At 47.7% G+C, this 26,833-nt stretch overlaps 1 protein-coding gene across 1 annotated transcript in view; it reads left to right on the forward strand.

The window, feature by feature from the left end:
• The first annotated feature begins 520 nt into the window (after positions 1–520).
• Positions 521–26,833, forward strand: part of ABCA4 (ATP binding cassette subfamily A member 4) — a 145,858-nt gene continuing 119,545 nt past the window's right edge. Inside the window, exons 1-6 of the mRNA XM_052637183.1 lie at positions 521–586; positions 9,745–9,838; positions 11,238–11,379; positions 14,029–14,168; positions 20,408–20,535; positions 25,003–25,200. Coding sequence (XP_052493143.1) covers positions 521–586; positions 9,745–9,838; positions 11,238–11,379; positions 14,029–14,168; positions 20,408–20,535; positions 25,003–25,200 — 768 coding nt within the window. The remainder of the gene's footprint in view (positions 587–9,744; positions 9,839–11,237; positions 11,380–14,028; positions 14,169–20,407; positions 20,536–25,002; positions 25,201–26,833) is intronic.

Genomic DNA, 26,833 nt, shown 5'->3' on the forward strand with positions numbered 1-26,833 from the left:
CAAGGTAAAGGTTTTTAAAAGGGAGAGATGACTTTAGATCTGGCAAGAGATCTGCCTGGGCTTTAAAGTTGTCATTCCTTGGGTACTGCCTCAGGGCAAGCTATTTCAGAGGACACAGCCCACCCTGTATTTATGGGGAGAGAGTCTGTCCCAAACTGGAAGGTCAGAGATTCCCAAAGGCATGTCCCCTTCAGGAACTCTAGGAACCCCTTAGATGGACAGGGAGCCTGAGGGTCTTGGTCTCCCATGAAATGCCCCCACCTCGATTCACTTAGTGCTCACTCACTCATGTCTTCCCAAAAAGAAGCCAGCAGAGTGTCAGCCTGCTTTCCTCCACGAAGGGCTTATGTGTAATTAAGAGGGATTATGCTTTGAAGAGAGTAGCCTTTAATCACCCCGTGAAGGACACAGCAGCCTAAGCTGGAGGTGCTCTGGGCACCATTTATGTCCATTGCTGCTTGTGAGCCCCTGTCACAGACGCAGGGCTGGGAGTGATCTCCGATCTTCCGTGACCACCAGCATGGGCTTTGCCAGACAGATCAAGCTTCTGCTCTGGAAGAACTGGACTCTGCGGAAAAGGCAAAAGGTAAGAGAGGAGACTCTGTGGTCTTGGACTGAGGAGGTGTGGAGCAAATAGACAATGGAGAGAATGGGTGGGGTGGGAGCAGGGAGGGTGAGAAGCCAATGGGTTGGTTGCTGTTTGTCACTGAAGCAGCAAGGAACGTCTGGCTCCTCAGTGTGCCTCTCTGACGAGTGTCCTTCCCAGGAAGATGTGCTTCTCTGTCCTGAGGTAGCCGCCTTCCATCCACAGCCCAGCATGGCCGTACTATGAAGTCTGCTTTTGCCTGCCCTGCACATGAATCCATTGCCTACCCATCCCTCCCCTGCCCCTGGTTTTTAAGCCTGCCTCTCTATCTGCATTCCCTTGTGCATTCATACTGTGTGGCAGAAAGAGTCCAAAGTCCTGAAAATCAGGCTCAAAGGAAAACGATGGTTTCCAAGAGCTTTCCAAACCAATGATACTATATTTCATTGGTTCTAAATGGCGCACTGTTTTTTCACATTTCTGAAATTGAACTACAGCTCACAATCAAGTGATACGTTCTTTTCTTAGTGTGCAAAAATAACAACCCATCAAAAAAAGTAACAACGCATCTTACCATTGATAGTGTCTTAGATTCGATGAGATATAATATCTTAGCACCACAGAGGGTACTGAGCCTTCCAGTGAGCACACAAGGGATTGGGCTGGACCAGGGACTTTAAAAGCACAGATCCTACCCTGGACTCATTTCGAGTCTGGCTGAGAGAAACTGAAGTATGTTTTGAGACCAAGAGCAAGAAAAAGGAACACAGGCCAAATATCCCCTGAGAAGAACAGCCAACAGCCACAAGAGATCAGAGGACCCCAAGGGTGTACATGTAAATCCAACTGGCCTCTGTAAATTTTTTCTGGGAAAGGATACAGAGTGAATATGTAACTATCGATAATGCACATCGCTGCGGCCTCAGCAGTGCTGCAGTATGGAAATGCTGGATGACTGAAGGAGCCAAGAGAAGAAGCAGTGGGGGAGGATTGAGTGGATAGGACTGAGATAGAGCCAGGTGAGGTAGGAGGAGACAGGGAGAAGATGGGCTGTGGGGAGGAAGATAACGGATCTGTTCCAAGCCTCGATTCAGAGTGGGTTTTTGTGGCAGGACAGGGTTTTCATGGGTACTGGAAAGGAGGTTGGAGAAGGAAGGGGGCCAACAGATGGAACATCTGAGGACCCCTGATGAGTATCTCAGTCACAGTCCAGTCAGAGGGACTCTAATGGAAGGAGGCGTTAGCTGGCAACCAAGCTGGTACCTGAGGATGTGAAAGAGCTCCCGGTGACATGGAGGTAGCAACTGCAGGATACAGTTACCAGCCCTACAGCTGAGAGAACCAGGGAGAAAGTGGGACTGCTAAGTCTCAGAAACACAGAGGTGATGTCAGCAGAGCCGAAATGCAGACCTGTGAGGAAGGGACACAACAAGGCCACTGCTGAAGTCTCTGAGCCCAGTCTCAGGCTCAGACCAAAGAGGAGGAAGCCCTGGCTGGCAAGAGGGTTTGGAGCTGAGAGACGATAGCTTAATAACTGGCACAAAAGGGAGCAGCAAGGGCCACAGTCAACCAGTGCACAGATGATTCTTCCCATTTGTGTGTCTTGGACAGGATTTAGGGAGACTGCAGGGGAAGCCAAGTTAGGACCCCTTCCTACTGGGAGACACCACTGTCCTCAGGCTGCTTTCTTTTGTCAAAGCTGGTGTGATTTTCAAACTAGCCCTGAAGTTATATGTTACCCCAAGAACCCTGTACTAAAAGTAATCAGAGACTTAATCTCTATTTCCAGGAGCTTCCTTTGTAGAATGCAGATAGGCAAAACTGAAGCAGACTCCTTATTAAATTCATTCATTTATTCATTTACTCCTTCAGTTAACAAATACTTAATAATCGACTCATTGGAAAAGACCCTGATGCTGGGAAAGATTGAGGGCAGGCGGAGAAGGGGCCGACAGAGGATGAGATGGCTGGATGGCATCACCGATTCAGTGGACCTGAATTTGAGCAAATTCAGGGAGATAGTGAAGGACTGGGAAGTCTGGCTTGCTGCAGTCCACAGGTTTGCAAAGAGTCAGACATGACTTAGTGACTAAACAACAGTAATAGCCAGGCACTTGGCCAGGTGCTGGGTACACAGTAACAAGACAATCATGGTCTCTGCCTACATGAGGTTTAGTCTAGATGTTCACTCAATTTTACTCTCAATGTGCTCTTCATGGTCCTCAAAAAATGCACCCAGGGACAATAGCTGCTGGCCTGCAATGATTCCATTCCTGTGGCAAGTGTGTTGCTGTTACAGAGAATAACCCTATTTTCAAAAACGCTATCTTCCAAACCCTATTGGCCCAGAGGCCCTCACGGTCTCTGCTTGCTTTCCCTGGTGCTGGTGGGTGGTCTCTGTTCAGAGATTCTGTCTTCTCCCCAGTGTGCTTCCTGGAGGTAGCATTGCCAGCCCCTCTGTGATGAGACGGCCTTTCAGGCTGAGGACCTTGGCTGGGGGCATCTCCCAGGATGCACGTAGTCAGGCCTGACAATCATTTGGTGCCATTGGAATGACGGAGATTGAAGTCTTTGTCTGGCGTGCCTCCAGCTAGCTTCTCCACTGCTACATTCCAGGAATTTCCAGGATGTCTGAGTATGAGGGAGATATCCCCACAGCCCCCAATAGCTCTGATAGGGATCTGTAGCCCTTTCTGTAAACTTTTTGGAAGCTTCTGCCTTCACAAAATGATGACTATAAGAAAGAAAAGAAAAAGAAAAGACTCACTCAGCCCATAACCCAGCTCCTAGGTTTTAATTCCTCAGATTTGCAGGGTTTTGGATGTTTACTATTGTGGGCAGAGCAAGAGCAAAACCAGATACCAGATTTCCCTCTGCCTCTTCTCTTTATCCCTTAAGGTCATAAAAGGAAAGTCTTCAGATCTTTGGGATCTTCAGTCCCCCATCCCTTTGTTTTTCCTTCCTCTGTTGACATTTATCAAGTATTACTGAATGTCTGGCATTGCACTAAGTATCACTTCATTTAACCCTCATCTCAATTCTGTGAGAGAGCCACCACTATTATCCACCATGGGCATCAATGACGTCATTGAGTCTTTGGTGACTGGTGGACCTGGACCTAGGGCTCCAGGACAGGCAGACATGCCAGTGACCCCATACTGCCCCCAGGTAGCACGCCCTATGTAGTAAGCTGGTCAGGAAGACAACAAAGATAGAGTGACCATCTAGTTTATCATCCAATCTAGGGCAGCTTTAAAAGTGAAGTAAGTAAGTAAGGTAAGTCGCTCAGTCATGTCCGACTTGTTGCGACCCCATGGATGGTAGCCTACCAGGCTCCTCTGTCTATGGGATTTCACTAATTATGAGTATACCAGAACAATCCGTGTAAAGTGATAACAGACCTGGGAAAGTGGGTTTTATGGTCACTATCTGTGACCTAGGGGCTTCCGTGGTGGCTGAGATGGTAAAGAATCTGCTTGCAATGCAGGAGACCTAAGATCAATCCCTGGGTGGGGAAGGTCACCTGGAAAAGGGAATGGCAATCCACTCCAGTGTTCTTGCCTGGAGAATTCCATGGACAGAGGAGCCTGGCAGCTACAGTCCATGGAGTTGCAAAGAGCTGGACGTGACTGAGTGACTAACACTTCCACTTTCTGTGGCCTGTTTATCCATATGTTAGATAGCCCCTGACCTTCTGGAACTCAGAGCCGGGGTGGAAGCGGGAGTCTGTGCACAATGACTGAGCAGCAAACCGTGTGCACTAGTGGAGAGGAAGGGGCAGGAGATGAAGCTGGGCTCTGGGAGCTCAGAAGAGAGAAGGGGGTTGGCAGGGATAAGAACAGACTCCTCAGGGAGTTCACTCCCCAGAGGATGCATTTCTAGTGACAAGAGCTCTCCCACTGTTCCCTAGCAAATACACTCTTGCTCATATTTTCAATGGGGCAGGCACTGTGTTGAGTGAGTTTATAAAGACATATTAGGTGTGTCTCTTGCCCCTTAGAGCCCACAGTCTAGGGCCCCTTGGTGTCATCTCTCTGGTCCCAGCTTACATATCAGGGCAGGATATTTGGGGAACCTTGAGGATTCATGGAGCTTCCCAGGTGGCTTGGTGGTAAAGAACTCACTTGCCAATGCAGGAAACACAGGTTTGATCCCCAGGTGTGTAAGATCCCCTGAGGAAGAAAATGGCATCCCATTCCAGCATTGTTTCCTGGGAAATTCCGTGGACAGAGGAGCCTGATGGGCTGCAGTCCATGGGGTCACAGAGAGTCAGACATGACTTAGCGACTGAGCAGGCACACAAGGATTCGTGAGAGTAGGGGGCTATCATTTCCAGGGCCCCAGACCTGGGCATCTGGTATATCCATGACCTTTGACCTAGGGTCCAGAATTAGGTGAGGAGAACCTGGCAGGTGAGGGAAGGCTGGGCAGCTAGTTGCAAACCTCCTCAGGTCCTGGGGCATATTCATTCAGGATGAGAATCCTGTCTAGGCTCTCAGCGCAGAAGGGGAAATCATGCAGCTGTTTGGATCCCTGGCCACCCGCTTTCAAATTGAAAACAGAGTAGGAGGGAAGAAAACCTAGCTGACCAAGGTTTCAAACAACAAGCGTGACTCTGCCCTTCCCTGTGACCCCCTCCTCCCCTAAGTAGATTGAGTGGTAAAGGGGGAGGAGGGGGAAAAAAAAAAGAGAACAAGGAAATACCAGTTTGAGAAAAAAAATTTCCACCAGCCCCTTCTGAGCTTCGGTTGGGCTTAATTAGTAACAGACATGTTTAAAGAGGAGGGGTGTGGGGAGCGAGAGCTACTCTGAAAACATGTGTTTAATTACACTGTGGAATTTCTCCCTAGGGTATGCCTGTGCACAGTTGAGCATCAAGGACAAAGATGCCTCTCTGGGATGCGGGCTGCGCATACAGTTCTGGGGGAGGGGACGAGGTTGTCGTGGGGACTTGTCAGGCTAGAAAGGCTAGGAAAGAATTGCCGGTGGTCTTTGTGCAGGAAGTGAAGTGTGAAATGCAGCCCTGCCGAAACAAATGCTCGCAGAGCTGGAACAGCAACACTGACTTCTCCAAAACTGCTTTTCAAAGATGACCAACTACTACCCAGGCCAGCGGTTCTCAGTCCCAGCCACACGCTGGAACTGCCTGAGAAGTGTTAAAAAACAAACAAACAAAACCAAACTGATGTCCCATGGCCAGACACCCTGGTGTAATGGATGTGGGGCATGGCCCGAGCTCCCTACAGATTCCTGCATTCAGCCATGTGAGAACTGCAGACCTAGGTTGATGAAGGTGATCATTTGAGAGGCAGGGACTTTAGGTGGAAAATAGAGGCCCTAACTCAGAGGTGTGGTAAAGAGGAAAACCTGCAGAGCTGTACTAGTCCTTGCCCTCAGCAAAGGGTGAAGGAGAAAAGTAAAGTTCTGAAGTGGCCTCCCCCGATAGGTGGACTTGCAAAGACCAGATATTTCAAAACTACAAGTGTGAGTGAGTAAGTGGGTAAGAGAATGTGTGACTTACATGACAAAGAGGGATGAGATGCACTAGCCTGGGTTTGGGAATTTTATCCACAGGACAGGTAGGCCAGGCTGGCTGACCCTCCCCTGGTCCAAGATCCTCCATGGAGTAGGGGACAGTGTGTGGTTAGTTTTCTCAGAAAGCCCCGTGCTTCCAAACTGAAAACTGGGCAGTTTTGACTCCAGAAAGGGAGAAAAAGGAGGAAACGTGAATGTGAGTGGAGGGCAGACTAGGACCTTGCAGATAATTTAAATTATAACTCCCTGCTCTTCAGACTTTACAATGTGCTGTCACTTATAATGTCCTTGTGACCCTTGAGGGAAGTGAGGGTCAGTAGTAAATGTCTCATGTCCATGGAATGTTTCTATGTGCCAGACTCTGCTTCAGGTGTTTTACAAAGTGAACTTATTTCATTCTCACAACTGCTCTGAGAGGTAGGTCCTGAGAGCACTCCCGTTTTACAGATGAGACCCCAAGGCATGGAGAGGTCGAATGGGTTACCCGAGGTTCTACAGCGAGTAGACAGCAAAGTCAGCTAAGAACCCCTGGTACTGACACACTTTTAACCCTCAGTATAAGCTATAGGATAGAATAGGCCCATTTCACAGATGAGAAAACTGAAACCTGGAGATAAAACAAGCCCCAACATGATTCCTAACCTAGGTCTCCCCATTCCCAAATCAGCAGCAATGTTTCATATACCAGCCTATTCCCAGGTAGGCATTGCTACATGGAAGGTGGCTGACTTACTAGATGATAGAAAGCCAGTGCTGCAAGCAGCTGTCTTAAGGAAGAATCAAAGATGTAGAATTTGGACTGGTTGTCTCATTTCCTTGGTGAGGACACCAGGAATAAGTTTTGGTTTCATAGCTTGCACCTATCACTCACATTACTATCTTGCAGAACTTGCTCTCCAACCTTACCAACTGATACGGACAGGTTGGAGAGTGGGTAGGAGGGGGAAATTTTGGATGGAAGGTGTGAAGCCAGTGTACTGTCCATGAGGGAAGCAGTTTGTTCAATTTGCAAACTGTTGTTTGCCTGAGCCACTGAGTCACCTCCAACTTTCCAGAGAAGCCTCCTAGACCAGTCTTGACAAAGATTCACTCGTTCCACCGATATTTACTGGACACTTTTTATAAACTTGGCCCTGTATGGGGTGTAGTGACAAGGACAGACATGGTCCCTGCCCTCAGGAAGCTTATAGCCAGGGAGAGGTCCACCTTCATGAAGGAGTAATGATGATGAGTGCCATGGGAAGAGCTCTGGTGACCAGCAGGAATGGGTGCATCCTTAACAGTGAAACAGGCTCACTGTGGACAGTTTTTTACCCCTCCACCCTTGATTTGCATGGCCTGGGGGAACTGCCAACATTTTTATGGCTATCAAATGTGCTCAGAGTCAGTCCTTTTAATACTGGATGGGACTTGTCTGATATTGGTGTTTTGCTGTTTGTGGGGAGAATGTATAGGAGAAGTCTTGAAGACGAGTGGTTTAAGGAAAAATCTACTATTCTTTCTTCTTCCCATAATGTTTGTGTGAGTTTGTCTTCTAATACATCATGCCTAGACATATTTTGGATAAAAGGTTTTGTAAATGTTACAACAGCATAATCACCACCTATCCTGAACATTTTTTTTCTTTTCTTCAATGTATTGTCTTTTTTCTCTCACTGACTTATGTTATGATTTGTAATAATCTGCTTGCCAGCAGACCTAACCAACAGAGAAGGAACAAAGCTTTATTGAGTATATACTGTGTTGTCTACAGCAGATGGTGATTGCAGCCATGAAATTAAAAGATGCTTACTCCTTGGAAGGAAAGTTATGACCAACCTAGATAGCATATTCAAAAGCAGAGACATTACTTTGCCAACAAAGGTCCATCTAGTCAAGGCTATCGTTTTTCCAGTAGTCATGTATGGATGTGAGAGTTGGACTGTGAAGAAAGCTGAGCACTGAAGAACTGATGCTTTTGAAGTGTGGTGTTGGAGAAGACTCTTGAAAGTCCCTTGGACTGCAAGGAGATCCAACCAGTCCATTCTAAAGGCGATCAGTCCTGGGTGTTCTTTGGAAGGGATGATGCTAAAGCTGAAACTCCAATACTTTGGTCACCTCATGCGTAGAGTTGACTCATTGGAAAAGACTCTAATGCTGGGAGGGATTGGGGGCAGGAGGAGAAGGGGACGACAGAGGATGAGATGGCTGGATGGCATCACTGACTCGATGGCCATGAGTTTGAGTGAACTCCAGGAGTTGGTGATGGGCAGGGAGGCCTGGCGTGCTGCGATTCATGGGGTCGCAAAGAGTCGGACACAACTGAGCGACTGAACTGAACTGAACTGATGTTGTCTACCATTCTCCTGAAAATTTAAGTACATTAGTCCTAACCAATAGGAAAGGAGCAAAGGTTTATTGAGCACCTGCTATGGTGTCCACAAATCTGCTGAGAATTTAAGAACATTTCTTTGGAAGGAACAATAAAGGATTAAATTTAAAGCCACATGAATAGCCCCTAGCTGATCTATATAGGCTTACATTTCTGTTTTCAGCCATCTACTTAAATTCTGCTTTAAGTTTAATGCGTTTCTGAACAGGGGTTGGGTGGAAGAACTATTACGTTCCCCAATACATATCTTTCACTACCAATAATCCCACACCTCCAACCACACCCTGACATGCTATGCCTTGGAGTGTGGGCTGCAGCAACCAACTGGTTCTTCTTTGGAGTCAAGAGTCCTTAAACTCTAAATTGAACCTAAATTTAAATACCGACGTTCAGTCATATGTTGATATTGGTAACTTCTTCCAGTATTGTAAAATCTCCTGGCAGTGTGCCCTTCTTTGTTTATTTAAGCAACAAGAAATTGTTGATAAAAAATGTTGGTAAATTTAGATTTCTGGGTTTGACTTCACTGTGAATCACAGTATTTCATGGGAGGATTTTCATCTTCATTCATTCATTCAATGACCAGACATGCAAAGTCCAGTGGCGCTATAAGCAAACAGGGCAGTGAGGAGGGGCAGAGCTCTGGGCCTGGAGACAGGAGGCTGGATTTTGGCTCCAGTGCTGTCACTGCCCATGAGATACTGCACCAGTCACCTGCCCTTCCTGGGCCCCTGTTTCCTCATCTGCAGAAGGAAAAGTTATCAGGAGACCTTTACTACCTGCAGCATCAGCATTATCTGGGAGCTTGTTAGACGTGTGAGATCTGATAGGGCCCTACAGAATCAGAATTTACATTCACGTGCACAGCAACATCCAAAAAGAACTGAAAGCACTTATCCTGATGATTTCTGATGAACGTACTATGCTAACAAAGTTTTCAGTTGGGTTGGCCAAAATAATCAATTGGATTTGTCCATATTATCTTATGGGAAAACCCGAATGAACTTTTTAGCCAACCCAATAAAATAGAGGCAGACTGGAACCCAGATGGACACCAAGCCTTGGGAGTCCAATATATCAGAGTAGAGTCAGTATGGAAGGTAAGGTTTAATTAAGGAAGTCCTTTAAATATACCACAACCAGAGTCCTGTTGCAGAGACAGACATGGAAATGAAGTGGGTCTGCTTGGGGTATGTTTCCTGTAATCAGTTAGTATCACTGGTCTTTCTCACTTAGTGTTTTGTTTTTCCAGATTCGCTTTGTGGTGGAACTCGTGTGGCCTTTATCTTTATTTCTGGTCTTGATCTGGTTAAGGAATGTCAACCCCCTGTACAGCAAACATGAATGTAAGCATAACAGAGGTGGGGTAGGGGGAGCCTTGGCATGCCTGAAGGTCCCTATCACTTTGTTTAGAAAGGGTTTGGGGACTGGGTGGGGGGGGGGGGGGGTGTGCCAGGATCTGATCTGCTTATCATCATTTCATGCCTAGAATGCAGAAAACAGACGTTATGCAAACTAACTTTTAAATCCTGCACATTCTATGCAAATACTTACATGTGGTTACTAAAGAAATGTGTAATGATTTTTTGTTTGTTTGGTTTTTTCTACACCTAAACACTTTGTACTTTTAAAGGGAGCAGATTATAGATGAGTTATTTGAAATATTGGGTTGGCCAAAAAGTTTGTTCAGTTAAGATGTAGATAAACCCAAACAAATTTTTTGGCCAGCCCTATATTTTGAAGATAGTTTAGGAATATGTTAGGCATGGTGCTAAAGAAAAAATAAGAAGGGACATCACCAGTCCAGGTTTGATGCATGAGACAGGTGCTCAGGGCTGGTGCACTGGGATGACCCAGAGGGATGGGATGGGGAGGGAGGTGGGTGGGGGGTTCAGGATGGGGAACACATGTACACCCATGGCTGATCCATGTCAATGAATGGCAAAACCACTACAATATTGTAAAGTAATTAGCCTCCAATTAAAATAAATAAATAAGAAAGAAGGGACAGAAAATAGTGTATTAATAATGTAGTATTTCTTGGACCCCAGAGGTGTCCTGGGACCGAGGATGAGCCTATGTATGCCTCTCTTATACTATGCCCCTCAGAGAAAGCTTTCACCTGGTTTCTGGCTAGGATGACTTCTTCTGGCTCTTGGCAGCCGGTGTGGGATCCTCAGGAGTCATACCAGCTGCTCAGTCCCCTGTTCTGGTTTCCCATCCTCTTTTTAGTGAGTTCCAGGCCCCATATTCTGAATCAGCCTTCTGTCCATCAGACCCTTGCTTGTGTACCTCACCCCTCAAGGAGCCTATAACCTGTGCTCCCTCTTTAATGCTTGGGGGTAGATGCTCAATACACAGTTGTGGAAGGAATAGACAAACCTCTTCTCCTCCTTAAACATCAGCAACGCATGGAGGCTTCTCGCTCTAACATCGCTCCACCCCTTCCATCTCCCCACAGTACAGTGTGCTCCTCCTCTGTTCCCCCTTCACACTTCCATCCATGCCTCTATTAGGATATGTTTCCATCTCACCACTACACTGGAAGCTTGAGAGAAGAGACCCTGTCTCCAGCGCCCAGCACGGGGCCAGGCATACATTAGATGCTTCTGCTTCTTAAGTGTTGGTAAATGAAGGAAAGCACCAGAAGGACCAGGGTCCATCCTACAGAGGCTCTAGCTCCTAGGACCTGCATCCTTCTTAGTGTCAATGTCTAACTCCTTGCCTTCATTTCCTGTCTTAAAGGCCATTTTCCCAACAAGGCGATGCCCTCAGCAGGAATGTTGCCATGGCTCCAGGGAATTTTCTGCAATGTGAACAATCCTTGTTTTCAAAGTCCCACTGCAGGAGAATCTCCTGGAATTGTGTCAAACTATAACAACTCCATGTAAGTGCTGGGATTCCCACCATACACCCTTTATTCTCCTCTTGCCTTGGAGTTCGTGTACGTGCACACAGAGCATGTGCTGCTGAATAAGTGGTCTGGTGGCTTGAAGAAACCTTAAACTCTAAGGAGCAGAGCATGTTTCCACTCTGGAACATTCTGTATCAGCTGTCAGGGCACTTGAGGAAAAGGCTACAAACTTAGGCCAGATGACAGAATTTCTTGGTCCTTATATCCCAAAGACATGACTAGGAGTCTGATGTCAGCACCCTGCTAGAATGTGTCTACTGCCTCCAGCTCATCCATCTGCTCAAGCAGAGTCACTGGATGAGAAACACTCCATTCCCCTTCTGATTCCTTATGGCACTCTCCACCCTGGATCAACTCTGAATGATCTCTGTTCTTTTAAAAGTCTTCTTGGACATCTAAAAGCTAAGAAAATTGTCAGGGGACCTTTTGAGGGTGAATGAAACCAAGTTTACAAGGTGAAATTTGCTTCTTGGAAGAAAAAGAGACAATTTCCAAATGCTCTGTCATAAATGCCATTAGTTCTCTTGGTTGGCCAGATCTTAGGATGTTGCTTGAGAGCAGTAGTTCTTAACTTGTAGGGGTGAAGACCATTCCCAGAAGCTGATGAAAACTGGTGGTCCCCTTCCTGAGGAAAATGAGGATGCACACACCCACAGAACATTACACTGTGCATATGATTTCAGGGCATTTGTGCACTCCAGGTTAATAACCTCTGGTCTGGGACTGAATTTCAAGTCAAATTCCATAAGAGAGTCTATATTTGGAATTTCCTTGAAGTAGATAGGGGGACTTGATGTAGCATGTTCTACAGACAGAGGCTCAGGAATGACGACACGGTTGTCCTTCAGCCACTGGGCTGACCTCCAGCTGCAGTTTGTGACGCTTACCCCCAAAGGTCAACAAGGGTTTGTTGGAGTGCAGGCTTCACCTACTTGTATAAACATCAAGTCAAATGGAAACTGAGATATTGTGTTGCTCCAGTTCTTTCCTTAGAGGAGATTTGGATATAATTCCGCCAGGGCAAAACTGCATTTTGACAAAAAGAAAAAGAACATTTGGTAAATCCACTTAATATTCAGAGGTAACCTTCCCCACTGGGAACAAACTGTGACTGCTTTTGCTGTACAAAGGCAAGAGTAGTTGTGACAGAGACTGCCTGGTCCACAAGCCTATAACATGTTTGCTAAGCCCTGGTTTATTGGAAGATAGAAGAGGGAATACAGAACACCCATCTTCCTGGAAGATAGCATTTTAGCTGGGCTCCCCTGGCTGCAAACACCACCTGGAAGCTTTAATTTACAATCTGAACTTTCAGCTTGAGCCTTCTGGAGGTGCCTAAGAAGAAACACTTGCCTATCCAGAGAGACCCCATGGGTCACGTGATGGGATCAGGGGCGCTTTGGAGGTGCTTCAGTGGCAGCTCTGTGGAGCTTTGGTGGGACTGGCACCGAGGGTCCACAGATTGAGAGGTGGAACTGGGGAGGGGAAGCGGCTTTGGACTCTAGCTGTGTTCAGCATCTGGGCCAGGAAATCTGAGTTTCATGTTTCATGCACATAGTATGCGTGAAATGTTGGCTTACTCAAAATTCATTTGCTTGCAAGGCACAGAAACACATTTAAACAAGTTTAAACCTCAGAGGGAAAGATATGATTTGGACACTAGTAGTAGTAAATAGTAGTAAATGTTGCTCAGTCGTGTCCGACTCTTTGCAACCCCATGGACTATAGCCTACCAGGTTCTTCTGTCCATGGGATTTTCCAGGCAAGAATACTGGAGTGGGTTGCCATTTCCTTCTCCAGGAGATCTTCCCAACCCAGGGATCGAACCCAGGTCTCCCGCTTTGTAGGCAGACGCTTTACCATTTGGACACTAGACCTTCTTACAAAGCCAAGAGCAGGAAGCAGTTCTCTGGGAAGGGGACAAGAACAGAAGAACCACCAGGAGCTGCTCCCTCCTGTCTGGACCTACAAGGTCCAGCCTCTCCAGCACCGTCTGGGCTTCTACTCCATCTGCCTCTCTCCACTGACCACTCTGCCCTGCTTCTCAATGCCTCAGCTGGTACTAGTTGCCCAGTTCACAACACCTGAGCTTGGGCAATCAGAAGAGCATCTCTGAGTGCCATTCAAATTCCTGGGAGCACATCTGTTTCCCCAGCTTTATTTTCCTTGTCCAGTCAGCCTTGGCAGAGGTGTGTGTGTTCATGCATGCAAGGAGGGCTTTGTAGATTAAGTATGGCTGTTAGAACCTGAGCATATGAATGGCTGGAAGGGCAGGTCTCAGAGAAGTGGGTACGGGCTGAAAAGAGCCCCTACTAATATCTCCTATTATCATCCTATTTAAGACTTCTTGGAGGAGGAAACACATAGTGAAAAGAGTTAAGAAGTGACCCAGCCCTGCCAAAGTTGGAAGACTTTTGACAACAAATTGCTCAGAGCCCCTGTTATCTTATATGTATAAGGAAGTAAAAATATCTCCTTTTGTCTTGGCAATATTGAGAGGATATATAATGTAGGTATATGCAAGCGGGGTCAAGCAGGTGGTATCTTAAAATATTACACAACGTGTTATAATGATGATGAAAATGACAGCTATGTCTTTAATGATGAGGCTCATTCTTACAGCTTGGCAAGGGTGTATAGAGATTTTCAAGAACTCCTCATGGATGCACCAGAGAGCCAGCACCTTGGTCAGGTTTGGAAAGAACTCTGCACCTTGTCCCAGCTCATGAACACCCTCCGAATGCACCCCGAGAGGATTGCAGGTGAGGTGGACTTCTGTGTTCTTAAGTACCACTTGCTTCTCATTTGTCTCCTCCACCAGACAAACTGAAGATACAGAGAGGAGTTAGAAGATTTGGTTGGAAAAGATACCAGAGGATGTAGGAAGGGATCTAGAGACAGGAGGAGGCTTACCTTGGTGAGAACTCCTCTTTCTACCAGGCCTGAAGGTGGGAAGTTAGGAAGGAAGGCAAGAAAGGTCTCATCCCAGGTAAGCTGTGAGATAGGAGAATGTGGAAAGAGATGTGCTCTGGAAAGTCTGAGGCCAGGTGAAGGGGAAAGAGTTCATGGAGCCTGAAAAAGATGTGGACCACATTCACAGAGTCCTAGAGCGTGAGGACTGTGTGGAAGCAATGCCAAGTAGCAGTAAAGAGCCAGGAAGATCGGTGCACAGGTTTGATGTTGTTATTTCTGTTGTTCAGTCGCTAAGTCATGTCTGACTCTTTGTGACCCCATAGACTGTAGCCCACCAGGCTGCTCTGTCCATGGGATTTCCTAGGCAAGAACACTGGAGTAGGTTGCCATTTCCTTCTCCAGGGGATATTCCCTACCCAGGGATCAAACCCACATTTCCTGCATTAGCAGGTGGATTCTTTACCACAGAGCCACCGGAAGCCCAGAGCATGTGTTTATCACGACACAAATATGTATAGTCCTTCTCTTTATTCTGGTAATATTCAGCGTCCCAGGCCCTGAGGCAGAGCAGGTGCAAAGTTGGGGGAAGCAGGATTGGGGGCTGGTAGGGCTGGTAGGGAGGTGCCAGGGAAGGTCCAGGAGGCCAGGGGGTTGAGGGCAGTGACTGGACTACACAGATAGGGTCTAGGCTGCATATGGATGAAAGAGAAGCCAGGACTGGAAATCCCCGAGGGAAATGGAGAGGCCAAAGAATGGAGGCCTCAGAGTGTTCCATGACGCTGGTTACAGACTGAGGAAACAGCAGGATAGAAAGAGTGACAGCTGTGGTCAGAATGTGAAATATGTGGATTCAGGATTTCAAAGGCATGCAGGACAGATGAGAACAAGCCCCCAGGTGTGCCAATGGAGGTTGAAGTGGAGCAGAGGCAAAGGTTAGGTGACGGGAAGGCAAAGGAAAGCAGGCTGGATGGACACAGAGGTTTTGGGGGTGGGAGAGCCCCCTGGAATCCAGAAGCTTGAGGACGGAGGGGGAAGGAGCTCCCTCTCCCATGTCCCCCTCTCCAGGGGAAAAACTAGAATCAAGCAAAAGCCAAACCCAGAAACCCTCTGACATCTCTTTTCAGAGCACAAGTGGATGCCGTGCGGTTTTCGCGTCCGCCATAGGCTCCTCAGTAGGTAGTTGGAGTTACTGGCTATGGAAACAGCCTGGGCACCAGGTGGACCCCACCCCCTTTTGAGGGGTAAATGAACAGCTGGAAGGCAGCAGGCTGGCCAGGACCCCAGGGGTCAGTGTGGTTGTGGGGGTGGAGAAAAGGCTGCCAGGGTGGGGAAGTTCGTTCAGGGATGGGCTCAGAGGCTATAAAGGAAGTGGTTTGTGGCTGCTGGGAAATGTCAGCTCTTTGAATGGAGATGAACTGACTATGAGGATGACCTTGCAGAATGACAAGGGTGAGGAAGGTGATGCCCAAGAAGACAGGAGGGGCTGGATAGGACAGCTTCTGCCTAGGGAGCATGGTATGAAACAGTCGCCCAGGGCTCCTCACTCACGCAAGCCAGGCAGTGTGCTGGTCCCTGGTGACAGAGTCATTAGACCAGTGCCCTCCCCCGAGGGATCCCTGGGCAGAAGTGGAAGGCCCGTGACCACACCCTGTGGGGCTGCTGGAGGGAAGCAAGGGGCCAAAGAGCATAGGTGAGTCGGTCCAAAGAGAATCCAGTCCTCCTCCCACTGGGCCACCTTCTCCCTTCTCTCCCGATTGGAGCAATAAAGCACAGGAGTCTGATCAGAGGACGGTGAAGTTTCCTTCATTACATTCTACTGCTTCCGAAATCAGTAATGCATACACGTTATATCGTAAAACTAGATTACAAACACAGCTTTCTTTGCTGCCTAGGAGTTTACTAAGAGTAAGCGTTGAAAGAACCGCAGGGCCTTGCAGGGTCTGGGCACAGTTGGCATTTTAATATGAGGGAAATAAGGGGGAGGAGCACCAACAAAGCAGCAGTTTTTCCCAAGGTTAAACAGCAGATGAGAACACGGGCTTGCCCAACGCCTGGAATGACTGTCTACCCTGTTCACCCAGTGCACGTTTCACTGTGTTTTCTCATTGTCAGATGGTCTGGCTGGAAGGAAGCAAAAAGGAAGTCGTTTCAAACCACAGTGTCTCTGTGGCCTTTCAAGCCTGTATATGAGGACCAAAATCACTGCTTACAAGCCAACACAATGCTAGTTTTGAATTGGCATACAGGTGCTTCTTGTGTCAGCCTCCGGGCTGTGGGGGAACATTCCCTTCACGAGACTGGCTTCGGGGGGTCTGGGAAAACAGCGTTAGAGGAAGCCAGCTGAGACTGTCCGAAGGAATTTGAGGGCTGAGAACACAGATTCTGCAGAACCCCTGTCCTTGGGGGCCATGAGAGGGGAAAGCAGACCATCCCCAACGAAAAGGACAGGGTGTCTGAGGGAATTTCTGGCCAAGCACTCAAGGCCACAGTCAGTAGTGAAGATAGTTTCAGTCTGTCCCTGGGCTCCCAGGACCTTGCTGGCTGTGAGCACTGAATCCTCAGCCCCAGGCTGCAGTGGAGGGTTAAGCCTCTGAAAGCGAGATGGGCCTGTCACTGGTGTGTGCTTTTGCCTGTCAGTTCCCCAGTCACCTGGGAAAGTATGCCAACAGTGACCTAGGGCATTTTCCTTTCCTAGCAAACCTGTAGTACTGCATTCTCCACAGAGGAGGAGTAATGGTAAAAAAAAAAAAAAGAAAAAAAAGAAAACTAGCCGTGAAGCCCCCTCCCCTCTCACCCCCGAGCAAGCTCTGCAGTCTCTCAGTCATCTTTAAACATTGCCCTCCTCCGAGCCTCAGGCACGCATTTCCCTGGTCTCCCCACCCCCATCCCAGCCTCCTGAGCTCCGTGGGCCTCAGCAGCCCCTTCCCCCAGCCTCTAATCTTCCCAGGGAAGAGAACAAGAAGAACAACATTTTAAACTACATTTATTTTCTTTTCCTCAGGGCCCCCCAGTTCACATTTCTCCCTCGGGAATCCTGATGTCTGCTTACATTCTGGCCCCACGTCTCCCTCCAGGGTGGCCCCCCTCTTCCTCAGGTGTGCTGAACCAGCATGCTCCTTCATGCGCCTTGTCCCTGGGGCCACGGCAGCCCAGGCATCTGGGTGGGACTCTGGGCCAGGGCAAAGTTGCTCCCAGCTCCCCTTGTTTTGTCCCTTTTCCCAAGCGAGACGTTTGTAGATGTTTGTATGTAAGGTCCGATGAGGGAGTTAAAGAATAACAAAGAGTTCAATAGTCAGATAGGGTCCTGACTCTCAGGTCAAGACAACAGTTATTTACTGGGTGTCTCCTATGACTCCACAGACATTCACCAAAGCCCTGATTCCATGTCAGGCTGTAGTGCTGGGTGTCACGTAGAGATGATTTGGAGGGCTTACATCTCTGTGCCCAGCTAGGTATGATGGAGAGTGTGATAAAAGCAGTATCTGTAGCTCTCTACTCTCAAGAGTCTCTGTGTGTGTGTACTGGGAGTTGTGTTGCTGAAGGTCAGAGGATATAGTATGATGCTGTATACAAAGAAATGATTTGGAGATGAACAACCAAACTGGAGCCCCAGGGGAAGAAAAAAAAGGAAGCTGGGTTTGGAAGATAAGTTACTGAAAAGGAAAGAAAGCAAGAAGAAAATAGAGCAGCCCCTCTCAGAACCACTCCTCCCTGCTGGGGTAGTGCCCCCAGTCCATGGTTTCAGCTGCCTGTGGTCATCCAGTCTGAAAATATAAGTGGAAAATTCCAGAAGTAAATAACTCATAAGTTTTAAACTGTGCACCTTTCTGAGTAGCATGATGAACTCTTGCACTTACCTGCCTGGGATGGAAACCATCCCTTTATCCAGGTATCCTGCCCATTAGTCACTCCCTGGCTTTTCAGATTGACTATCAGAGTATCACAGTGTTTATGTGCAAGTAAGCCTTATTTGATTTAATAATGGCCCCAAAGTGCAAGACCAATGATGCTGGCAATTTGGATATTCTCTTACTCTGCCTAGTTTATAAATTAAACCTCATCATAGGTATGTATGTATAGGGAAAAAAACACAGTATATATATACAGGGTTTGGTACTATCTGCATCCACTGGGCGGGGGGTGGGGGGTGGGGCTCTTGGACTGTATCCACTGAAGATAAAGGGACTATTGTAGTCAGGTCCTCCTTAAGGCTTTTGGTGACACTGGATCCCCTGGTGGTACAACTATCAGGGCGCTCCATGGTGGTGAGGGAGGTGTCTGTGTGATAGAACTTCGGGGTTGGTTCCCCGAAGCTGGCCCCAGCTGCATGGGCAGGCCTGTGGCTGGCCCATCCCCTTTCAAAAGGAAATTGGCAGAACATCAATGTAGAGGCAGCATACACATAGAAAGTCACAACCTGAATATGAAGGGTGGCTGTCAAGCACTCAGGGAACAAGACCTCTTGGCTGCCTGGGGAAGGCAGGATTTGGGGAGAGAGCAGATGGGGCACTGTAGTATGAGAACCTGGAAGGTGCAGGGACATTTGATGATTAAAGTTAAAGAAGAACTAAGAGATAAGCAGTCAGCCAGGCTTCTGGCAAAGATAGGATGTAGAGATAAGCATTTTCATGCAACCCAAATACTTGAGTCTGACACAACTGAGCAACTGGAACTGAAATGAACTGCCTGTTGAAATGATTTCATAAATATCTGGACCCTCTGCCATCTTCTCTGGCTGGTGCCTCCAGAACTAGAGCAGTGGCCAGCTTGAGACTGAAGGTTGGCCCTGGAAGCAGGCAGAGAAGGTGAGTGGGAATTCCCTAGAAAGGGTAAGAATAATATTAATGCAATCAGGACAAGCATTTTTTTTTTTTTTGAGTTGGGAGCTAAGTACTTTACATTCTTTATTCCAAGTCACCCCCACAACAATCCTAAGAGGCATATGTGGAAAATGCAGACCCAGAGAGGGTCAATCACTTGCCCCAAGGTCACTGTAATGGTTAGGAATCCTTTATGCCTCCTTATAAAGAAATTTCTGCTTCTAGTGGGTTTGAATGGAGTGGAAAGAATGTGACTGGGCTGATCAGGGCATGAAACTGCAAGCCCAGGCAATAGACCCTCCCCTTTCCCCACTTGAAGATTTTCCTGCCCTAGACAGCCCCATCACTCTTAGTCCAAGTCCATACCCTGAGCTTAGAGCCATAGTTGATGTGAGAGAAACACCAGGAAGGGTCGTCTACCCCGTGACAGTGGCACTGTGGACAGAGCACGTGTCTCCTCCATTTCCACGTATCTAGGGTTTGAAGTCAGTCCTGAATATTCATTGGAAGGACTGATGCTGAAGCTGAAAGTCCAGTACTTTGGCCACCTGATGCGAAGAGCTGACTCATTTGAAAAGACCCTGATGCTGGGAAAGATTGAAGGTGGAAGGAGAAGGAGACGACAGAGGATGGGATGGTTGGATGGCATCACCGACTCAATGGACATGAGTTTGAGTGAATTCCGGGAGTTGGTGATGGACAGGGAGGCCTGGCGTGCTGCGATTCGTGGGGTCGCAAAGAGTTGGACACGACTGAGCGACTGAACTGAACTGAGGTGTTTCTCAGCCTTAGCACTATTGAATGTTTGAACTGGATAGTTCTTTATTTGGTCAGGGAAGCAGGGTTCTTCTGTGCGTTGTGGGATGTTTAGTGGCATCCACTAGTACTTACCCACCCATGTTTTCCAAGTTGTAACAACTAAAAATGTCTCCAGACATTGCCATATATTCCCAGGAGGACAAAACTACTCCTCTCCCCACCCCACTGCCCAACACCATCTCTGAAAAGGATCTGATGACCACCACCACCTCCACCCTAACCTAGGTTTTTCCAGCTTGTGTGCCTTCTCACAAATTTTGCCTATCTGCTCCAGCAGTAAATGTTGTGACTCTGTTGGTGACAGGCCTGACCCTTAGGTGCTCCCATGGAGCCCCCAAACAGAGCCTTCCTCTGAGAGTCAAGTTAGAAATCACTTCTAGATATTTTTCCTTATTTGACTCATTTTTCCTTTTCCTTCAACACCCTGTTCTTTTCTCTTTCGATTGCAGGAAGAGGAATACGAATTCGGGATGTCCTAAAAGATGAGGAAACACTGACACTGTTTCTCGTGAAGAACATCGGTCTGTCTGACTCAGTCGTCTACCTTCTGGTCAACTCCCAAGTCCGTCCAGAGCAGGTAGGTGGATGTCATTGGTCCAGTGGTCCCTGGAGGGGAGGGGCAGGCACTGAGCCTGAGAAAGGCAAGGGAGACCTTGAGCTTCTTTTTTCTTGCTTGCTTTCACATTCAGAAGCATTCAGATTCGTGCCACATGCTCAGGAGAATGCCTCGGGTTCAGTGAGATGATACAATCCCCATGATGGGATTCTGACGTGGCGTAGAAGCTGGCAGCACTTGAAACACCTCAGGGCTTTAAGACTGGAAGGAACCTAAGAGATCATGTGGCTCCAACTCCCTTTATTGTTGAGGAAACTGAGGTTTATTCATGTAGTCGTCAAATACATAGAGACGTTTTAGGTACCAGAATGCAGTGGGAACAATGCGAGGAAACCCCTGACTCCGGGAGCTCACATTCCAGTGGGGACGACAGGCGATGACCACGTAAGCTGAGGGCACCTACGTGCGTTCCCAGGTCGTGAGGAAGGTCCAGCAGGGTCTGAGTTAGGAAGGGATGGGGGTGGGGGGGCAGTTTTCAATGTAATCATCAGAGAAGGCCTTCCTGAGGAGATGCTATCTAAGCAGATTTTACTGAACAGTAGGCCTGGTGTAAATGCCTGTGAGAGGAGAGTGCCAGCTGAGAAACAGGCAAAGCCAGGATCAAGTGTGCTGAGGTGACCTTCAAGGTCATGGAGCCTGATAACAGCTGCACAGAGAGCAGACCTCTGCTTTCCTGGGCCGTGCCTCCTCAGTGCCAGGCAAACTGCTTGTAACTCCGCTAAACCTGCATCATCTGTTTTCATAATCTCCTGTATCTGTTCAGAGCATTTTTACCACTAAAGTAAGACTTCCACCTCTCTGAGCACCTGAACTCCTCACACTAATCCCAAGATGGGTCAAACAGATGAGAAACTTGACATGCCTGGTGGCCGAGATACTGGTGCCCAGCTATAGAGCTGGAGTTGCTGGAGCTGGAGTGGAATCGGGGTCTTCTCATTCCTAGTCCTGGGCCCTTTCATTGGTTCTCAAGGTCCCCCAGACCAGGAGCATCAGCAAGGACTGGGAGTAAATTCACAGGCCTCACCCCAGACTGACCAGCACTCTCCACTTTAACAAACCCTCTGGGTGGTTCTAACAGCTCAGGGGTGAGAAGCATGGCTGTAATTTAGGGCTTCATGGGCTCCTGGCCCAGCATCCTGGGTGTGTGGGTTCCTAGTGTGATAAACACAGTGAGAATGCGTGATAAGCAGGAGCCTTAGCACAGACATCCTGCCTGCCTCTCCTGGCCAGGACGGCACCTTCTCTAGACTCCGGAGGAATTGTTGGTTAGTCACTAAGTCGTGTGTGACTCATCCTGACCCCATGACTGTAGCCCACCAGCCTCCTCTGTCCAAGGGATTTCCCAGTTAAGAAGAGTGGGTTGCCATTTCCTTCTCCAGGGATCAAACCTGATCTCCTGCACTGGCAGGCGGATTCTTCTCCTCTGAGCCCCTAGGGACTCCAGGGAAGACGGAGATGTAAACAGAGAAATTTCAGGGCCAGTGTCAGTCCTGAGACAAAGGTCTGCACAGGGTGCCGTCTGAGCCCAGAGAGAGGGGGGGACTCACCACCTACCTGGTTGAGGTTGGTTCTGTTGGATGGGCTTTTCAAGCTGGTTCCCAGTACAACAGTGAAGAAACCCACACCTGCCTTGCTGGCTTCTCGGTCTCTGAGGTTTTCATGGAAACTAGACAAGGGGAAATAAGGTTCAGCCCTGACACAGCACATCGGGGCACTTGGAGCGAGGGCAGTGCCCAGGCGCAACCCCAGTGCACGCCTGGGTAGGCCCCGGGGGTTAGGCCTGGCTGGCTGCCCAGCCCTGCTTGGCTCCCCCTCCCGCTCCAACCCAATGTCAGGCAGCATGGATTGCTCACTTTCCCCTTTGCTTTCTCTTCAGCTCATAAAACTCAAGTCCTGGAAATGCCTGTGATGACTTCCAGTTGGTAAAACAAGGGAGATGGAGATAAGGGCAGGAATTTAGGGGAAATTTCTTTCCAGTTCCTCACCTCTGTGACATTTAGGTCTTTAGCTGCTGTGTCACTAGCATCAGGGCAACAGCCTTTCATGTGGGGAGGAGACAGGGCCGTTGGGGTGTGCCTGTGTTGCAGGCTCTGATTAGCTGAGGCTTCCCTGAGCTTAGGAAGGAGCTCAGCTCCTGCACTCCAGAGGCCAGTCATGTGGACCCAGCTCCCTCCATGCCTCCTACCCACCCTGCTTCTCAGCCCCAGTGACCTGTGAGCCTTCCTCCTGACCTCTTTCTCCATCTCCAACCAGCTCTGTAACTCCTGGACAGAACTGTCCCCTGGAACTTTCCTCCATGCTGGCAAAGTTCTCTCTGTGCCATCTATAGAGTAACCATAGCCATGTGTGGCTGGTGGGCATGTGAGATGAGTCTAGTACAAGTGAGGAAGTGAATTTTAAATGCCATTTAATTTTCATTACCTTAACCGATCACATAGGGTGTGCCGCTCTCTAATTGATTATCATTATACATGGGATTTTGTTCTTGACTGTCAAGACTGGCTATCCCTCTGCCTAGTATCTGAGCATAGCTCCTAAGGGAATAGCACCGCCCTCCTCGCCCCTTCTAGAGAATTATTAGATGACTGAAGCTGCACAGTTCTCTGGCTTATCCCTCACCACACCCCTTACCCATAGCCCAGGAGACTCCTGAACTTTCTTCAAGGCCCAGCTCAAATGTTACTTCCTCAATCAAATGGTTCATAAACCCTCCCTTCTTTGTCCCGCCCCTCCCCCTGCCCTACTTGACAAAAGAATTAAGAGCAAAAGTTGTTCAAAATGGCTAAGCAAAAGCTCTGGGTTCAAATCTCAGCAAGGTCACACAGTTAACTGCAAGTTAATTAATCTCTCTATTTCCTCATGTGTAAAATGGAGACAATAAAATTTCCTACCATATACAGAGGTTGTGGGAGGTTAAAAGACTTAATATCTATAAAGCACTTAATGCCTGGCACATAGTAAACACTTAGTAAATACCAGCTACTTTTACTAGCGATTCTTAATGCTCCCTCTTCTGTGCTCTGGTTTCACTACATTAAGTCTAGCACTTACTGCTGTTTAAATGCCTGCATTTCCAGCTAGCCCATGAGCTTTTCGGAGGGCAGAAAATTTATCTCATTCTCTCTGCATCCCTGGTAACAGAATGGGAACACAGTGAATGAGCATTGAATGAATGAGTGACACTCATATGGTGTCCCAGCTTTCCTCCAGCCTGTTGTATAACCCTATCAAGTCACCTAACCCCTTCAGCCTCACTTGTCTCCTCTGAGATACTAGAGGTTTGGACAAAATGAGTTAATTAATTCTCTCCCCTGTGTAGAACCCATGGGACTGTGGAGGCCAAGGACGTCCATGAGCCTGTTCTGTTCATGGTATTTAACGCTTTTGTCCACTGGGAGTCCAGGACTCCAGGAGGCCAGTAACTGTGCTGGGTGGATAAGGGTCCCTGGCCAGGGCTGAGGCCTCCTTTGCCTCTGGAGGCTATCAGGGAGCTTGTGCTTTGAGAGTCACTGCCCACAGGAGGTTTCTGATGTGAGTGCTCCAGGGGTTAACATCATTGGATAAAATACAGGGTGCCTGGTTAAATTTGAATTTTAAATAAACAATAAATAATTTTTTCAGCATAAGGATGTTCTATTTGGACTCCATTTGGGACATACTTGTACCAAAAATTGTTCATTGTTTATCTGAAATTCAAATTTAACTGGGCATCCAGTATTTTTATACGTAAATCTGGTGAGACAGAAAGGGGGAGAGGTGGTCATTCACCATCACTCCAAATGCATTCTAGCTACTCACTCACCTCAGCTGCACGCCGTAGGTCCTGATGGTACCTTAGCATCATTGCTAAGAAGGAATGGCTCATGTTGTGAAGTCTCTCTGTTAAAATGAGGCTTGGGAGTGTTTTCATTTTCTGTGGCTGCTGTAACAAATTACCACAAACTTAGTGGCTTAAAACAACACATGTTTATTATTTTATGGTTCCAGAGATCACATTCTGAAAGTCAAGGTGCCAGCAGGGCTGTGCTCCTTACTGGGCGGTCTAGAGGAAAGTTCATTTTCTTGCCTTTTCTAGCTTCTAGAGACTGTCTATGTTCCTCAGCTGGTGGCCTCCCTTCATCTTCATGGCTAGTAGTGGCCTGTCCAGTCTTCCCCACATCAAATTATCCTGACATTGTTTATTCTGCTATTCTCTTGCACATTTAAAGTACTCTTGTGATTACATTGGGCTCACCCAGATAATCCAAAATCATCTCCTTATTTTAAAGTCAGATGAATAGCAACCTTAATTTCATCTGCAATCTTTAATACCCCTCACCATGCCACATAACATATTCACAGGGTCTGTGGGTTAGGACATGGACATCACTGGGAGGCCAGTATTCTTCTACACAGGGAGGTTTCTGGTGTTGCTTTTCCTTTCTGCAGTTTGCTCGTGGAGTCCCAGACCTGATGCTGAAGGACATTGCCTGCAGCGAGGCCCTCTTGGAGCGTTTCCTGATCTTTCCCCAGCGCCATGCAGCCCAGACAGTGCGTGGCAGCCTGTGCCCCCTCTCTCAGGGCACCCTGCAGTGGATGGAAGACACCCTGTACGCCAACGTGGACTTCTTCAAGCTCTTCCACGTGGTAAGGGAGGTGTTCAGCTGCTCGCCCCCTGGGAGGTAATTTCTGGAGGCAGTATGGCCTGGTAACAGGCCACTGGGGACTCATGAATGAACAGTCAGGGAAAGCATAAACTTGGTGTTCAAGACAATTCTTGTTCAAGACAAGACAGGCTCCAAAGGCCCCCAAACCAGCTGACAGTATTTCCAGAACATGGCCCAGACATCCAGCAGTCACCACTAGGTTCACCATTAGATCTGTGTTGTGGCAGATCTAGGTCTACCCCAAATGTGGGACCAGCCCTCTTCGCCACCACTGGCAATATGGAAGGGAGGAGGCCTGGGGGGACCCCTGGATTAGCTTCCTGGCTAGGTCATCATGGACATGATGGTTAACCTTTCTTGGCCCTATCGCTCATCTGTAAGACAAATATAATACTTTGAAGAATAGTAGAAAAGATACATTAAAAATATGTGCAAAACATTTAATAAATGTCAGTGAATGAGAGCTTTACACTCCCTTCTCTGGGTCTGCTTTTGACCTCAGAGCTTACTGTTTATGGGTAGAAAACAGAGAAAATGTCATAGAAAATTTGCAAAAATTTGGCATGCCTGATCTAGCACAACACTATGCTCAGAACGACATCCTACATAGTCTTGGGATTCGATTGTATCTCTTCTTTTGCTTGAAGGGGCTTCCCTGGTGGCTGTCAGATGGTAAAGAATCTGCCTGCAATGCAGGAGACCCAGGTTCAATACCTGGGTCAGGAAGATCCCCTGGAGAAGGAAATGGCAACTCATTCCAATATTCTTGCATAGAGAATTCCAAGGACAGAGGAGCCTGGTGCCTACAGTCCATGGGGTCTCAAAGAGACGGACATGACTGAGTGACTAACACACACACGCACACACACACACGCACACACACGATGAGAGGGATAGTAGGCTTCAAGCATTTGTTCTAAAATCATCAGGGAAGCTGGTAAAAGATGCAAGCTCTAAATTCCTACCCCCAGAGGTTGATTCAGGAAACCTGGGCCAGGCCGGAATCTGCTGTTAACATAGGTGATTCTGATAGAGGTCTTTGTAGGTCATGCTTCAAGAAACACTCAAAATTAGAATTTTCTAGCATTGAATTGTGTTTTCTCTTTTGCCTACATTTTAATATCTGGAACTATATTTCAGGGAGTGCCAGTCAACTGAGAACTTGGTGGAGGAATTTGTGTTTTGTCTTTAAAAAAAAAAATTCTGCTTCTTAGTATACTTTTAAAAGAGTTGTTTATTTATTTATTTTGGCTGCACTGGGTCTTTGTTGCTACTCGTGAACTTTCTCTAGTTGTGGCGAGTGGGGCCTACTCTCTAGTTGTGGTTCTGTGGCTTCTCGTTGCAGTAGCTTCTCTTGTTTCAGAACACAGGCTCTGGGGCACGTGGGCTTCAGTAGCTGTGGCATACAGGCTTAGTTGTCCCATGGCATGTGGGATCTTCCCAGACCAGGGATCAAACCTGTATCCCCTGCATTGGCAGGCGGATTCTTAACCACTGGACCACAAGCGAAGCACTGTGGATTTTTGCTTTGCCTTTTTTTTTTTTTTTTTTTTAATTTGCTCTCTCAAGGAGAAAATTTGCCCTAGGCCTGTCTTTAAAAGCAAGGTGAAGGC

This window comes from Budorcas taxicolor, chromosome 3 (assembly GCF_023091745.1).
Source record: "Budorcas taxicolor isolate Tak-1 chromosome 3, Takin1.1, whole genome shotgun sequence".
Taxonomy (NCBI): Eukaryota; Metazoa; Chordata; class Mammalia; order Artiodactyla; family Bovidae; genus Budorcas; species Budorcas taxicolor.